At 37.5% G+C, this 15,767-nt stretch overlaps 1 protein-coding gene across 13 annotated transcripts in view; it reads left to right on the top strand.

Moving 5' to 3' along the window:
- PTPRM (protein tyrosine phosphatase receptor type M) overlaps positions 1-15,767 on the top strand; it is a 481,970-nt gene that overhangs the window by 380,587 nt on the left and 85,616 nt on the right. For 4 of the 13 annotated variants that reach the window (XM_069853866.1, XM_069853863.1, XM_069853859.1 and 1 more), the window contains 5 exons: positions 1,335-1,486; positions 4,007-4,081; positions 4,304-4,330; positions 9,819-9,830; positions 10,598-10,785. In XM_069853866.1, the coding sequence (XP_069709967.1) occupies positions 1,335-1,486; positions 4,007-4,081; positions 4,304-4,330; positions 9,819-9,830; positions 10,598-10,785 (454 nt within the window). The remainder of the gene's footprint in view (positions 1-1,334; positions 1,487-4,006; positions 4,082-4,303; positions 4,331-9,818; positions 9,831-10,597; positions 10,786-15,767) is intronic. The other 9 variants (XM_069853869.1, XM_069853862.1, XM_069853860.1 and 6 more) reach the window with 5 other exon arrangements.

Here is a 15,767-nt window from a genome sequence, read left to right as displayed (position 1 = left end):
TGAGCAATAATGTCAATACTTTGCAAAGTGTGTCTGCAGGTGGTGATTTTTAGCAGAATAGTGAGCTGTTGGTAGGGGGGATTACAGAGAGCTCCTCCCATGCAACATCAAGGATGACAAACGTGCTTGTTTGGGAATTAGTGGAGGATGGTATAAAATTTTTTTCCGTGCTAGGAATCATTTTTTTCATACTGAATGAGAGTTAACAAAGAGAAGGGGTTTGAGAGTTAGCACAAGTTGTTTATGCTTGATGCAGTAGGCTTCTAGAAGTGAAAGGAAACATAAACAAGACAATAAGCTCCTGTAAGTTCTGGTTGAAGATATCTAAAAGATCATTCTGGTGGATGGATATGAGCTGGCTCTTTATGTTTTCCACAGAGGAAAATTAATTGAACTAATGAATATAAGGTCAAACTCTGTGCAGCAGTTATTTCTGTGTAAAACCCATACCTTGAAGATACTATACAGAAGGAAACTGGAAAATTTAAATTAAGAGTACAGGCAAGGACTTGGGGAAAGGCTTGGTGTAAGACAGAGTGGCAGGCCCAGGAAACAGGTTAAATGCACCATCATCAGGATTACAGATGTCTCATGGAGCTTGAAAGGGAAAATCAAGAGTTTTGGATGTCTTATTTTGTGATGGTAGAACAGACAGATCTAGAAAAAAAAAAGGTGTATGCATCCAAAGCTATTCTATAGCTTAACACATGACTATTACACTATCAAAATCAAGTTCTTGTCTCTGACCGACACTCCTACTGAGAAGCAGCTAACTCTTGTGTTTAAGAATGAGAGAAAATAATCTTTAGACATGTGAGTAAATTTAAAATGTCACTTGCTTGTACAAGGTGTGTCAAGAAATCAAACATATACAGTATGATGTCAACCAGTTAGCTATATTGTATGATGTCTCAGTGAAACAGCTGCAGACAGTTTTAGGCATGTAAAGTGAAAATTTTTGTTGATTTGCCAGTTCTGGTGAAATCTTCTATCATTTTTATTTATGTATTTAAGCACAGGTAGTCTCTGATACAGTAACTCAAGTCCCCTTTGTATCCAAGTAGTACCCTCTAATCCAATGGTGTTCTCCAAGGATTAAAGTGCTGTTCACCATAAATTAGGGCTTTGGCAACTGCCCCTTGATTATCCGATGCTGTTGAAAGACATGAGTGTGAAATCAATTGAAGTTTCCAGAAATGCAGGAATAATTGTAAATATGTTACTTAATAATATGGTACAAAATACAATACTGATCTAAACAGCATGAAGACTATATCTGCCCACTGAGTGTTGTTTTTTTTTCTTTTTTTCCCCCTCAACATTCCTTTCTTAAGAAAACTGGCTAAAAAGCGGAAAGAGACATTGAGTAGTACACGGCAGGAAATGACAGTGATGGTGAATTCAATGGATAAAAGCTACACTGAGCAAGGCACCAACTGTGATGAAGCTTTCTCTTTCATGGACACGCACAATCTGAATGGGAGATGTAAGTCTTTTCTTTTCTTTTTTTTCTTTTTTTTTTTTTTTGGAGATGGAAGAAAGGTGCAAATAGTTCTTAAAATATTCCTCATTACTCAGTCATGGAAAAATCCATGGAACCCAGAGTTCCCACGGTGCAACACATTACAGTGTGTATTCGAATGAGCAAGACAATCAGGCATCAAGAATAGACTTCTTTAAAAATAATAAGGATAATTGAGCTTATTTCTGTCCATCCTTTTCTTCTGCGGAAAAGCAAGGACATTACTGAAACAGCTGTAGTTTTACCTTTCTCCAGTCTCTATTATGTTAAAAAATTTATATCCTTCAAGCTGTCCCAAGTCCTTCAAATGCTTCCCCTGCTTGCTTCTTTTTTTTTGTAGGCAAAATTTATTTTTGAATGTTATAACTCAATAATGGTGATCTGATTATCGTATTATTTCCAGTTCTAGATGATGCTCTTTCTGTTGCATGTGCAAAGGAAGAACTCAGTGGAATTATCTGCTCTGAAATCTCATAAGAGACTAATATCCTGGGTCTTCTTGCTACCCTGAAAATAAATAAAATTTGGCATATAAAATTTCCTGTATTAGAATTTTAGTCAAGGGCTCACTTCTGTCTAGGCGCTAGCACTTAGCAGAGACACAAAAACCCAGTAGGTTTTCATAATTGTTGAAAAGAATACGAAAGAATGATGTAGCTCAAAAAACTTTATTGTTTTCCGTAGCTCTTAAAGAACCTTAGTTTTTCTTGTATACCAGCAGTTTTGAACATCTTGAGGATTTTCAAAGGTTTAATTTTGTTTCAAGTACTAACAGTATGCAAGCCCCAACTCCCACTCTTTAATAATGTGCTTAAGAACTTATCTTTGATGAGCTCAATTGTACAAACACTCTGTGAGGTTTATACAGTGAGACTTCTCTCAGCAGCATTAGAATTTGCAATGTTAATTTGCATTAGAGTTACTTTTGAAATTGCTTTGAAATAGATCTTTCAAAATTTGACTTGCCTTTCTGATGAGAATATACCATTGCAGTTAACAAGGTTGCTTACTTCTGTGAAGATATCAAGAGGTTTGACTTCATCTTCTGTTGTTGTGATGTAATTCTCCAGTGATGTTGCTGAATGGGCACAACAACCAAATAAGCTGCAATGAATTTCTTTACATAAATCACCTTAAACCAATATGAAATTATTGGTATAGCGAGTATTTTATACCCCTTAAGGACCAGAACCTCCAATTAGACTTTTGATAAGAAATGTGGTCACCAGAAGAAGCGGTCTGAGAGTCTTTGGGAATAACCTTTGCATAAGGCCTTGTACTCAAGAGATTTAGAGCATTCCTACTTCCTATGAAAGTTTGCTTTCCTGACTGCATTCTGTATCTAACCAGTTTCAGTAGCTACAGCAGCCCTGAGCTAAACTAATCTCTGCATCCATACCCAAAAGGAATACCACTCTATTCTTTCCATCCAGTGATTCAGGAGACAAAAATCAAAGGAGAGTAGTCTTGAATATATTAATTTGTAGGATAAGTGATTACTGCCAGCATTATTTAACTAGTTTTCAGATAGCTTCATCTTAACAAGAGCTGGCAACTGTAGGCCCTGGAAGATCAACCAAAAAAAAAAGATGGATAAAAGCTGGCAGGAGTAATCTCACTCCTCATCCAACAGATCCTGTGTTCCTCAGTTCTACTCTTTTTTCACAAAATCCTGTTAGTTTGTTTATAGTTATCCAGAATGAGCTTACATTGACTTATCCAACTGAATTTGAGCTGTGTAAACAAGCAACTAAGGCCGAATTTGCAATAAGTTTTAATTAAAATCCTCTAATTACTCTTTGGCTGAACATCCTGTAAAATGTTGTGATAAACTCCCACCTGCTGAATGTACCTATGCTTAGAGTGGTAATCTGCATGAGCTTTGTATACCAGGGAGCTAACTGAACTTAATTTGTTGCACTGGGCTTTTCCATAGGTTCTACAAACAGTTAAATGATCAAATACCAGTGCAAGCATTGTTCTATGTATCACTCCATGTGAACCATTGTTAAAAATAGAGTAATATTCAAGGCATAATAGCATCTGTGTACACATTATCGACCTGTCTGAACAAATCAAACAAACTGAAAGGAAAAAAAGAACTATATTTGAATATTTGCATATAGTATTTATGGTATTATTAACTAAACTTACTAATGATCAAAGCTTATGTCAGAAAAAACTGTTGTCATTGTGGTGTCTTTATCGAAGCATCAGTATTCAGTCTACTGTTGTGATTTAAGAAGTGTATTTGTCATTACCAATCAAAATGTTTTGTCTAGTACATTTTGTTTAAGACAATTGATCAAATTCAATGAGATATTTTATTCACTAGACACACCTGGTTTTTCCTAGGTCCTAATTCCAGTGCAACAAACACAACAGGGTGTACTCTAAACTGGGTCAATCTCATGCACTGTATCGCTCAGCTTAAATAGCCGCATATCTCTTCACTGTCTCTAACCAGCTTTGTTCTCTTTGCAGCTGTATCTTCACCATCTTCATTTACAATGAAAACTAACACATTGAGCACAACAGTGCCTAATTCTTATTATCCAGGTAACCGATATTTTCTTGATTTCCACCCTATACAAACCTTTTCTTAATAAAAGCTTACATAATTATGTTATTATACTTCTTGTCATAGAAATTTAATACATAAGTAACATACTGGTTACTTACAGTAGCTTTCTGAAAGAAAACATGGGAACATTTATCAATCATTTACTGTTCTCTCTCTTTTTACCTTTTCTGCATTGACCTGCTTATGATGTATGACAGATCCATTTGTGCCAACTGCAATTTTAGGTGAGAACATTTCCCTTTATCAAAGTTTATTGCTGAAGTAATTTAGAAAGTCACAGTCCTCAGGGTACAGACAATCGTATGCAAAAAGCTGGAGTTTTGTGCTACAGGGAGGGGTAGTAGTCTTGGCTACACTGAGAATGATGACAATTATCAGGCTTGATTACTACTGTCATAGTGCAAGTGACAGGAGAAAAGAGAGAAATAATTTTAACAAGTGGATTTGTGAGGAAATGTTTATGCATGTATTTGGAGTGACACAAAAGTATTTGATTATCGCAGCAATTGAAACAGTTTCCCTCATTTTTTTTTCCATTTTATCTTGGAACTGAAGATGATACTTCTTAAAAATACCTTTCTTTCTAATTAGACTATTCATCATACAGGAAATCAGACAAAATACAGTTTTGGCCATCCACCAGCTATCATTTCTTCTCACAATACTGCACAGTTTCTGACATGCTTGTCAAAGTGAGGTTTCAGAGGAGAGGTGATATTTTGAACAGCAAAATGGTAACATGACACTTAGAGTATACAGTCTACTATGCATCAGGTCTCACAAGAATGAAATATAACAGTAGAACTGTAGGTTAAAAACATACAGTTAAAATGTAAAACATTTCCACTTGGACTTTAGGAAAACCTGCTATTGTCTAATGTCAAAAAAGAGAGAGGCTTCAACACAGTGAGAAACCAATAAGCATGAAGCACTATTGCATTTTCAGTGCTTAAGTAACTAACCACTTCGTGGCTTGTATTCATTTACACCTCCTTCTCATACTAACTTTAAACTAAATGGGGAGGGGTTTTTTTTAAGTCAAAATATAGTAGTGCACTGTAGCAAGAATTCAAACTCCAGTGTTAAGCCTATCTATTTACTCTTTTTACAAGGACTGATATTTTTACACTTTTTCTTTCTCTTCCTTCAAATCACGGTAAAAATGTAGGACCCCTTAACTGATTCCTACCCTTAAACTGTAAGCTATACAGGCCTAAGTAAAAGGAGAGTGAAGTATGTAAGAAGCAGAAGTTTAGGAAGGTGATCTTGGAATTTTTTTATTGTGAAAGATTATTTAGCACAGTGCTTTTCTGTGTGATAACTTGGAGAAGGAACTTGTGCCTCTTTATGTAAATCTGGAAGAAGGTAATGGTAGTGACTGTAACAATGTAATAATCTGCATGCAAATGAAATTTGCAGTGCCTGTTAACTGCCTGAGATGCTAGATTTTTTGTGTGCTTTAGCGATCATTCAGCGCTTCATCCAGTAGATGTTCTTTCTGACCTTGTGAGTGGGCAAGGAGAAAAGTACTATTATCAGGAGAAAAACTTTGAGATTTCCTGTCTAAATTATTAAGTTTTAGTTAATGGTTTCTAGGATTTTTTTTTTAGATCCTTTGCTATATTTTGATGATGCTAAAATTATTTGTTAGCTTTTTTCCGTTAAGAAATAATATCTAAGCAAGTTATTCAGATATCAGACAAACACACACTGAGAACAAAATCCTTTGCTTTTACTAAGTCTGTAAAATCTTGAATTAGGTATGTATTTTATGGTCTGCTACTGCAAACTGCTTACTCATCTCAGAAAATCATCCAATTATTTTACTGTAGGAAAACTAATATTTTTATAATCTTACATGTTAAAAACTTAGTGGTGTTTCACTTAGCCCAGGTTTCTCTCCCATAATGTTTATGATTGTCTGCATAGCAATAGCATTTTGTCTGAGGTAAATCAAATTAGCTATGCTTGAGTTGGTAGAAGGAATATATCTATTAACAAAAAAAGCTAGGGTTTAATTGCAACTAGTACCTGCTCTTGTTTTCTTCCAGTGTCCAAAGAAATGTGTTAGACTGCAGGGTCAAGCCTGTAGTTAAAACTAAATGGTGTTTTCAGTGTGACCTCCTGGGAGGGGTACAGATCTGGTGAATGGTTGAGTTTAGTTTTCAAGATCTGTAGAAAGGCCACAAGACTTAGCTTTTTCAAATTTATGTACAGCAAGATCTTTGGACTATTGATGCAAATTAGGTATTTCTTAGCCAATTGGGAGGAAATAAAAAGACTGGTAATTAGTAGTGAACTCTTTAAATTACACAAAAGACACCATTTTGACTTCTCAGTTTCAGATATGAGGAAGTTTTCTTATATTTGAGGAAACTCTTTCATGCTTAGCCTAATAACCTAAGTGAAAGCCAGAGATTAAAAAAAAGTCTGACATAAAATCATAGAATCCCAAGGTTATCAAGCCCAACCATACCTGTCCACTAAATTGTATCCTTACGCATTTCATCTAGCCATCTTTCAAACACCTCCAGGGACGGTGATTTAACCACCTCCCTGGGCAGCCTGTTCCAATGCCTAATAACCCTTTCAGTGAAGAAATTTTTCCTAATGTCCAATCTGAACCTCGCCTGGTACAGCTTGAGGCCATACCCCCTTGTCCTATCATCTGTCACTTGGGAGAAGAGACCAGCACCCACCTCGCTACACCTTCCTTTCAGATAGTGGTAGACAGTGATAAGGTCTCCCCTCAGCCTCCTTTTCTGTAGGCTAAACAACCCCAGTTTCTTCCACCACTTCTTGTAAAACTTGTCCTCCAGTCCCTTCACCAGCTTTGTTGCTCTTCTCTGGACACACTCTAGGACCTCAATGTCTTTCTTACAGTGAAGGGCCCAAAACTGAACACAGTATTTGATGTGCAACCATGCCAGTGCTGAGTACAGGGGCACAATCACTTCCCTGGACCTGCTGGCCACACTGTTTCTGATACAGGCCAAGATTCTATTGGCCTTCCTGGCCATCGGGACACACTGCTGATTCATATTCAGCCAGCTGTCGACCAGCACCCTTAGGTCCTTCTCTGCTAGGCAGCTTCCTAGCCACTCTTCTTGAAGCCTGCACTGCATGGGGGTGTTGTGTTCCAAATGCGAGACTCAGCACTTGGCCTTGTTAAACCTCAGCCCATTGGGCTCAGCCCATTGATCCAGCCTGTTCAGATCCCTTTGGAGAGCCTCCCTATCCTCAAGCAGATCGACAGTTCCTCCCAGCATAGTGCCATCTACAAACTTACTAAAGGTGCACTCAATCCCTTCACCGAGGTCATTAATAAAGATATTGAACGGAACTGGACCCAGCACTGAGCTGTGCGGAACACCAGTTGTGACCAGTCTCCAACTGGACTTCACTCCATTTACCACAACTATTTGGACCCATCCATCAAGCCAGTTTTTAACCCAGCAGAAATTGCACCTGTCCAGGCCAGTGGTAGCCAGTTTTTCAAGCAGGATAGCATGAGAAATAGTGTCAAAGGCTTTACTGAAGTCTAGGTACACTATATGCATAGCCAGTCACCTTGTAAGCAGGTCACGTTGTCATAGAATTCAGTCAGGTTAGTTTGGCAGGTCCTGCCTTTCATAAACCGGCATTGACTGGGCCTGATCACCCAGTTGTCTTGCATGTGCTGTGTGATAGTACTGGAGATGACCTGCTCCATGACCTTCCCTGGCACCAAGGTTAGACTGACAGATTTACATTCTTGTAAATGGATGTAAGATCTGCCATCCTCCAGTCAAGTGGAAAGCCTCCAGCCAAGTGGGACATAACAGTGGCTAGGTTTATAGTTGCTGAGCTTGAGTGTAGATCATGTTTGTGTAGTGTCAGTAATTAGCATATTTCTGACATTGGAGAAGCAAAAGAACCTGAGCTCAGAAAAGGTGCTGGGCTGGGTTTCCAGATACCTTCCATACCATGAGTTCATATAGCTAGTAAATAAATATGTTGCTTTATAAGTGCTGCACAGTTGTATGGGAATGAATAAGCAGAGAGTAGAACAACTGCAGCTGTAGGAGCATTAGGGCTGCACAAACTTCCCGTTGCATATGAACACTGCATGTGGAAGAACTCACCCATTTCAAAACAGTGGACAGTTATGCCTGAAAAACTCATGCTACAGTGCTCAAAGGCAAAGCAAAAACCTGTAATATATGTAGCTCCACATATGTACCATATAAACCAAGGACTGAAAGCACTTTATTTAAAATAACTTAAAAGATTACTCCCAAAGAGAGAGAAATAGTATTAATGCAACTATAAGAGAAAAAAAAACAACAGAGAGAGGAAAACAGGTCTACAACAAAGGAGTTCTTCAGAAAGAGATTTATAAAGATTAACTTGCTGCTTTTGTAGCACAAGACCCTGCTATATGATAACTTTGCCTTCGCCTTAGTTACTAAGTCTATGTTGCAAGCAATTATGTAGTTGGAAAAAAAAAAAACCCAAACCCCAAGCTTTCTAACTTGCTCTGAAAGTGGAATAAGCCACCCAAAAAAAAAAAAATCATGATCAACTTCCTACACTTTTTTGTGTTTTGTGTCTTAGCCACCTTGTAGTTTTCAGGTGCCATTTCACAGCAACATACTGTACCTACACTTGTATACCACGCTTCATACCATGCATCCCAAGGTGCTTTGCAGTACAATTTTATCACACATTAGACAAAACATGTCAAATTTTATGACTAAAAGATTAATCTCTTTCCTCTGCATTAGATCAGGTTAGCAAACTGACAGAAAAACTGAAATGCTCATACTAATAGCCTTAAATTTTTCTCTGTTATTTTTGGTTTAGGTTTATACGTACAGTTCATACTGACTGTATGCTTATGAGGACCAGATTTCATGTATCTTAGTATCAGTGTGAATTGAGAGAACCAAAATCATCCTTGAAATGAGATTTATTGAGCTTTAAAGTCGATTTTCAGTAGTGTAACTCAGACCAGAATTTCACATGTAGGCGTAGTAGTATTTTTCATGTGCACCAAAGAATCTGGGACCTGTTAACCTAGAATATTTGAGGAACTTTCTGCCATAACATATCTAGCTTATGAATGTGGGAATATTATTCTATTGGTTCCCTTTCCTAGAATATATTTTGCAAAGTAATAACTTTGTAATAAATACAGTATCTTTATAAACCCCTTGCTATACCTACTGTGTAGGCAGTGAGGAGTAGTTTGTATATGTCAGTGCACCACATTTATGATTTCAGTTAAAAATCAAAAACTCTTTGAGGTATCTATAATTACTATTTGGGTAAACAGAAAAATATTTATAATGATACTTGGACCTTAGAATTTACACTGGGTTTTTTTTCCTTGTCAGGTCTGAACAAATTTCTTTAATTCTATCTAGACAGGAAGTCATGTTGCTTCCTTAGGCAGAGTGCACTTTCACATATGTCTATTTACTGCTAAGTATAAGTTTTGATCTCAGTTGTATCTGTGTAAATTGACTCACAGAGAGATACCTTGGTTTCAATACATTTAATTTATACTGTGAAACTGAGATCAGAATCTAACTCATTTAGGAAATCACTCTGTAAAGACTAAATTACAAACATAAAATTACCTGTAATTATTAATGTAGTGCTGTTGCTTATGCCCTGTTTCCTTTTTCTCCTCCTCTTTTTTTCTCCTGATATGTATCTTCTTTAAAGTGCCAATCAATGGTAAGTTGCCCATTTGCCCCATGCAAGAGATGTGGAGGGTTGGGAGAATGTGTGTCTCAAAAATTTTAACCAGCCCACTGGGTTCTCCTGTTTGTTGGCTTGCATGTCAGTTGACATATAGCATTCCACGCCTAATGTGATGGCTCATGATAGACTGTGGTCCTAAAGCATGTTCAGCATCCAGTCAAGACATTTTTCCTGATCAGATGATCCTTTGCATTTGTCCTCTTGTAGTTTGTCTTCAAGTGTTGTGCCAGATCTACATTTCCATTGCAGTCCTAGCTTGATGAAACCATAACCATTTTGTGCATCTTTTTATTTTGCTCACTCCAAACATTTGCTCTGAATTTACACTGTAAAATATAGCACTTCAGTAATCTAAGAAGAATACAAGTCCCACTTAAATTCCACGGGACTTGTTGAAGTTTCGGAATGAAACTTCTATGCAGTTTAGAACCAAATGCCTAATTTAAAGCCTGTTTGTAATCAGCTAGTGATATTTAAAACTATTTAAAACAATATCAGAGTTCGGACTGCTCTGCAATGCTTCCATTGTAGAACCATGGACTTTGCCTCATTCCAATCAGTCTTGCAAGTTACCTGTGTAAACTGCTCCATGAATTTACTGTTCTTCTGGTGTAGCCTTCACAGACAGAAGCAATACTGATGGTGTCAGATTTCTGCCATTCCTCTAGAAATCTGTGTAATTTCTATTACTATTAATAAGTGAAAATGAGCCAGTACATTATGAGATACTCTTTTTCTAGATGAAACCCATACGATGGTCAGTGACACAAGCAGCCTGGTCCAATCCCATACGTACAAGAAGCGAGATCCAGTGGATGTGCCCTACCAGACTGGACAACTTCATCCAGCCATCCGAGTAGCTGACTTGCTACAGCACATCACCCAAATGAAGTGTGCAGAAGGCTATGGATTCAAAGAGGAGTATGAAGTAAGTGTCAGGTCTAACGATCTGATTATTATGTCTTCTGCACTGTTGACTTTTTATGTCTGCTACCTGTATCAGAGAACAGAAAAACTAATTTCTCAAGCAAGTAAGCCAACTGCTATATGAAGGAATGGAAGGGTTCACACCTCTACAGGGATATTGAATGAAAGATTTCATCTCTACAGTGATCAAATTTTCTGATTGTAACCAGCCAGGATGAAGAGGAAGGCATAAAAATCTTTCTTGGAAATCTCTGCCCAATTCTAGTTGCATAAAGCTGTATATCCGAAAAATAATAGGCCTACTAGCAGAACTTGCCATATTTTTCTTTTACTATTGAAGAATAAAGCTTTTTTCCAAAGTTCTACATCACAGATAGTCTAATTACAGTTACCTTGTAACATGGTTCTACAAACAGTATTTCTTGGAACAATAGTATTTATCATGGAAAAGAAGTGCACAAATCTTTAGAGTGGCCCATAGGGCTATAAAATTTATTCCGTGGTGTCTGAACTGTTTCCCACTAGCTGGAAGCTATCTCTGATCCTCATTATTTTTCATATGAACTTATAGGCTTTCTTTTTTCCATTTTTTTTTAATTCAACTTCTGTTTCTTTGTTTTATGCCGGAGTCACCTATTCTTCCCTATTACTATCTTAGTTTTAAATGTCATGACCACTACATCCTGGATAATACTTCAGGAACACAGCACATGGCACTGCAAGTTCTGTCTTCTTTGTGAGACGAGTCAGTTTGCTAAGTGAAAAAAGCAAAACCAAGCAGAACTTGCTCTCATGCCCAGAATTAAGGCTGTTATTATGCCTGACTTAAAAAACTTAGTTTAGCCGAAGAGGCTCAAGAACCCACCACTCCTCATTCAAACCATATATTTGAATGAATAAAGACTTACCAACCTGGGTTCCTTCTCTAATGTGGGGGGAGGATTTGAGACCTTTAAAATCTGCACAGGTCCAATATTTCAATTCTTAGGATGTAAAAATGAATGTCTTTTGTCCACTTTTCTCTGCCATTTAGCTCAGATTTTAAGGTGAATGATTCTCACTTACAGGAACACTGTCATATGGGTCGATAAGATACCTACAGTGAGTAGATTCCCACAATATTGTAATTCAGTGGATCTGAACCCAAAAAAACAAGTAGAATAAATATATTACTTCACAGAGGAAAAATGCGTAAGTTTGATCTGCAGGGTTGGACTATGAAGTGTCAAAGTTGTCATAGATGTGTATGAGGATTCCTGAGATAATTTTAATTGATCAAGTAAGAAGATTCACTGCATAAGAACTTGTGGGGTCTGATCTGTAGGCAGACTTTAACCTGTCACCTCTGAAACATTCTGTCAACTTAGATTTAAAAAAAAAAACCACAAAACTTCCCTGTCATGTGGCCTAGGAAGGAACCAATCATAGAATCACCAGGTTGGAAAAGACCTCTTGGATCGTCAAGTCCAACCATGATGATCACCAGCAGCCCATCACCCACATTTCAAGGAGCAGGCTGCACCTCACGGAGCCGGTATCTGCCTCTGTATGTCTTAGTGTCCATTGTCCAGTTAAGGAAATTGCACTTCATTTCCAACGGAGTACTGAGTTCTAAACTTCCTTTTCTTGGAAACTAGAATGTGAGAAATCAGAGAACAGGTGCAAATGGGTCTTACTGTGATATAATTGGCATAGCGAGCGGAAGCAGAATGATACAGAATCCATTTTAACTCTGTCTTCCCAAAGCAGAAGCCAGTAAAAAAAAAAAATCGCTTCTCATTCTTATATCTGATAGAAAGAGAAAGGAGTGCAGTTAATTTACCCTGTAGAGCAAGCAGTAGTTTCTTTTGGGGGTGTGCAGAAGTGTGCACTGCCCTAGAGGCTCAATATACTAGGCTTAAGTTTTAAACGCAGAAACCAATGTATTCACTGTTACAGGTCCTTCAGGATGACTAGTACAATTGATAGTACATTGCTGAGTTTTCACAAGTGTGCATGCTGCTTGCATATCACAAGAGATGGTGTTTTTTTAAGTCTGTGTTTTGTCATGCCAACGTCATATTATAACAATTGCTTAAATATATAACTGTTTAAACTGGTATTTATAGTATTAAACTTCCAAAGTTCGTGCTTCAGGCCACTTCTAAATCACTGATGACATTTTTTCCCCTAAAATGTAGAAAACAATTCATTCCCAGAAGAAGCTAATCACTTGTCAGCTTTCATTTGTGTAGCTGATTTAAACAAGTTTGTTCCTTTGAGTTGTTTTATGCCACTGTTATTTAAAAATGATAGAATTCAGAATTCTTCTCTTTAGAAAAGATTTGCTTATCAGCCAAAACCTTTTATGCCAGCGTTAAGCCTAGAGGAAAGTTACAATTAATTTATTAAAAAAAAAAAGAAGACTAGAATTTAAAATGCAACAAACAGCATGACTTTTCAACTAGAGCAGATCAAATGATGCTGCTAAGAAACAGTTACCAGGAAAATCACTTAATTTTGAGCTTACCAAGCTCATGAATGACATGCCGTTACAGACAGTAGGTGTAGTCATGACTAATGTCAGTAGATGCAATGCATTAGGGGAGAGTTTATTAACAGTAGCAGTGAACAGGGAGTTAAATACCCTAGCTGCATTTTAAAAAATCCTCTTTAGGCATGGAAATTGTTCATAAGTATGAACCATAACTCGCCATATCTTTGAGAGGTTTTTCCAATTGAATTACTGCGGTATTGCTGTTTTTCTTCTATATGCAATGAAAAACTACCCAGCATATTCTAGCACTGCTAAGTTTACATTGCTGTTTGTGTCTTCTTTACAAGGTTGAACTACAGAACAAAAGTTTTTTTCCTTATAAATTATCAGAAGAATAACTGTCCAAATGAAAAGGAAGAAATAGTTTGGCAGGGGATTTGTTTTGAATGAAGTCTCATAGATGATTTTTGCTCGAACAAGACAGCAGGATTATATAGCCTCACTAGGGAAAGAGCTTGATTCAAGAGAAATTCACACAGGATTCCCTCTGAAAATAAATCTGTTGAACTGAACAGAAAGTGAAGTAGCACATTACCCATTAGCAGCACTTCAGAGGAGTGCAGTACAGAGCACTTACTGTTGTGCTTAGTTTTAAGTGCTTTAAAATAAAACTTAATAATTAGGGCCACTATTCTCAATAATCAGGGCTACAATTCACAATTCAAGCACATCTATGTAGTGTAAAGTCCTCTTGGCTTCATGCATGAGTTTTTGGAGTAACGTAACTGGCAAAGGATAAAGGTTGAAAAATTGTCTTTAAGCAGCAGCAGTCTGGTACGCGGTCACTCACTGCTCAACTCTGTGTTAAGATTACCCACTTGACATACTCAGTATCTTTAGCTCCCAATATACAGAGGCTGTGGGGAATTTGCAGGATTGTGCCCTTTTTTATTCCCTCTAGGAGGAGCTGAAATACCTTGGCTCTCATCACTGGAAAGACTTGGATTGAATATCAGCAGGGAGACATTCCCACAGCCTGGCCCTCTTCCCTTGTATATGCAAAGGCTCCTGATCCATAGAGCAGGATCAGGCCCTGGCTCTTGGATTTAGTGGTGCAGCTTCTATTTTGTATCTAGCTGTGCCTGTAGAATGAGAGCAAATACGGATGTGTCCTTAGCGACACAGTGGTAACAAGTTCACTGCACACTTTTCCATGTGTTTCTCAGGTGTCGAAATAATGTGGATACATTTCTGTAAGCTGTGCACTCAAACACAGACCTTCATTTGCGACCTAGTGGAATGTGAATGATTGGAAGGGATTGCACAGAATCCTTAAACTTGGAGAAATTTCCACACAGCTAGTCTGCAGTAGATCTTTAAAATGCAAAGGAGCAAGTTCATCTCCTTCCTAAACAGATGGACTGGGCTACTGGAGGCCAGCATAGCTTGGCATAGCTAGGGGAAACACAGAGGAATTCATCAAAATCTTATTATTTTCAATAAGATTTATTTTTAACCCTATTTTTGGATCAGCAAAAAGCAGTGCTTGTTCAGTGTAAATTGATTCTTTGCCAAACTAAGGTTAGTTGACATAAGACAGTTTCAAATCGATTTCAGAGTGTCCACACAGGAGGTTGGACTGGTTTAACAGAATTGATTTAAAGCACACACCTTTAATTAAACCAGTGCAACTGTGTGTAGATAAAGCCTTTCAAAATCAATTTTACATTATGTTCCATGACAGGGAGCTCTGAGCTTCTATTATCTCAAAACCAGGGGTTTCTTTGAAAAGCCAGAATTTGCAAAGGGTAACCTGCTCAGATCAGCCTCGCTTACTGTCACTGACAAGACTGTGTCAATAACAATCTAAAAAAAAGGTTTCTCTGTGTGGCTTTAAATTTAAGGCCTTTCCCCCTCTGCCTCTCTTGTCTTCCCTTTCCTTTCCTCTTGTCAAATACTTCCTTTCTCAAGGTTTTGTGGCAGTCGATTGTTTCGCTTAGGAAATTTTTTTATTCTAATACCACTATTCCTAACACAGTGAGATTTTGTAGTGTCAAGATAAACCATGCTCATTATGCTCCTTTTATGCCGCACGGTCTCCACTCTTAAGGGGTTGGTGGCACCATGTAACTATTAATCTTTAAATCACTGCAGTTAAATAGTTGGATACATGTGAGGATACAAGCTCAGAAGGCCTATCAAGATCAGGAACATGAAATATATTATCTAGTATGTGTTAAACATTTCAATTTAGGACTTCTTATCACCTATTATAGATTGGTAGAAAGGTTTTGAAATAGGTTATTTGGTCATGGTCAATGTTCAGTTATACCTTGAAAGATTGTGGTCAAAGGTGGTAATTAAGAAAAAAGGATATTTCAAAGATAATTTGGAGGTGAGTGTTGAGAATAATTGAGGGTAGAAAAGAAATCGTATTTTGATAGCAATATAGTAATTGAAATGGATGTACTGGTAGTCAATAAAAACCAATGTTTTTCACACAGTTT

The sequence above is a fragment of the Phaenicophaeus curvirostris genome, chromosome 3 (assembly GCF_032191515.1).
Source record: "Phaenicophaeus curvirostris isolate KB17595 chromosome 3, BPBGC_Pcur_1.0, whole genome shotgun sequence".
Classification (NCBI taxonomy): domain Eukaryota; kingdom Metazoa; phylum Chordata; class Aves; order Cuculiformes; family Cuculidae; genus Phaenicophaeus; species Phaenicophaeus curvirostris.
Note: the sequence above shows the minus strand (reverse complement) of the source record. Positions and strands in the feature narration are given on the sequence as shown.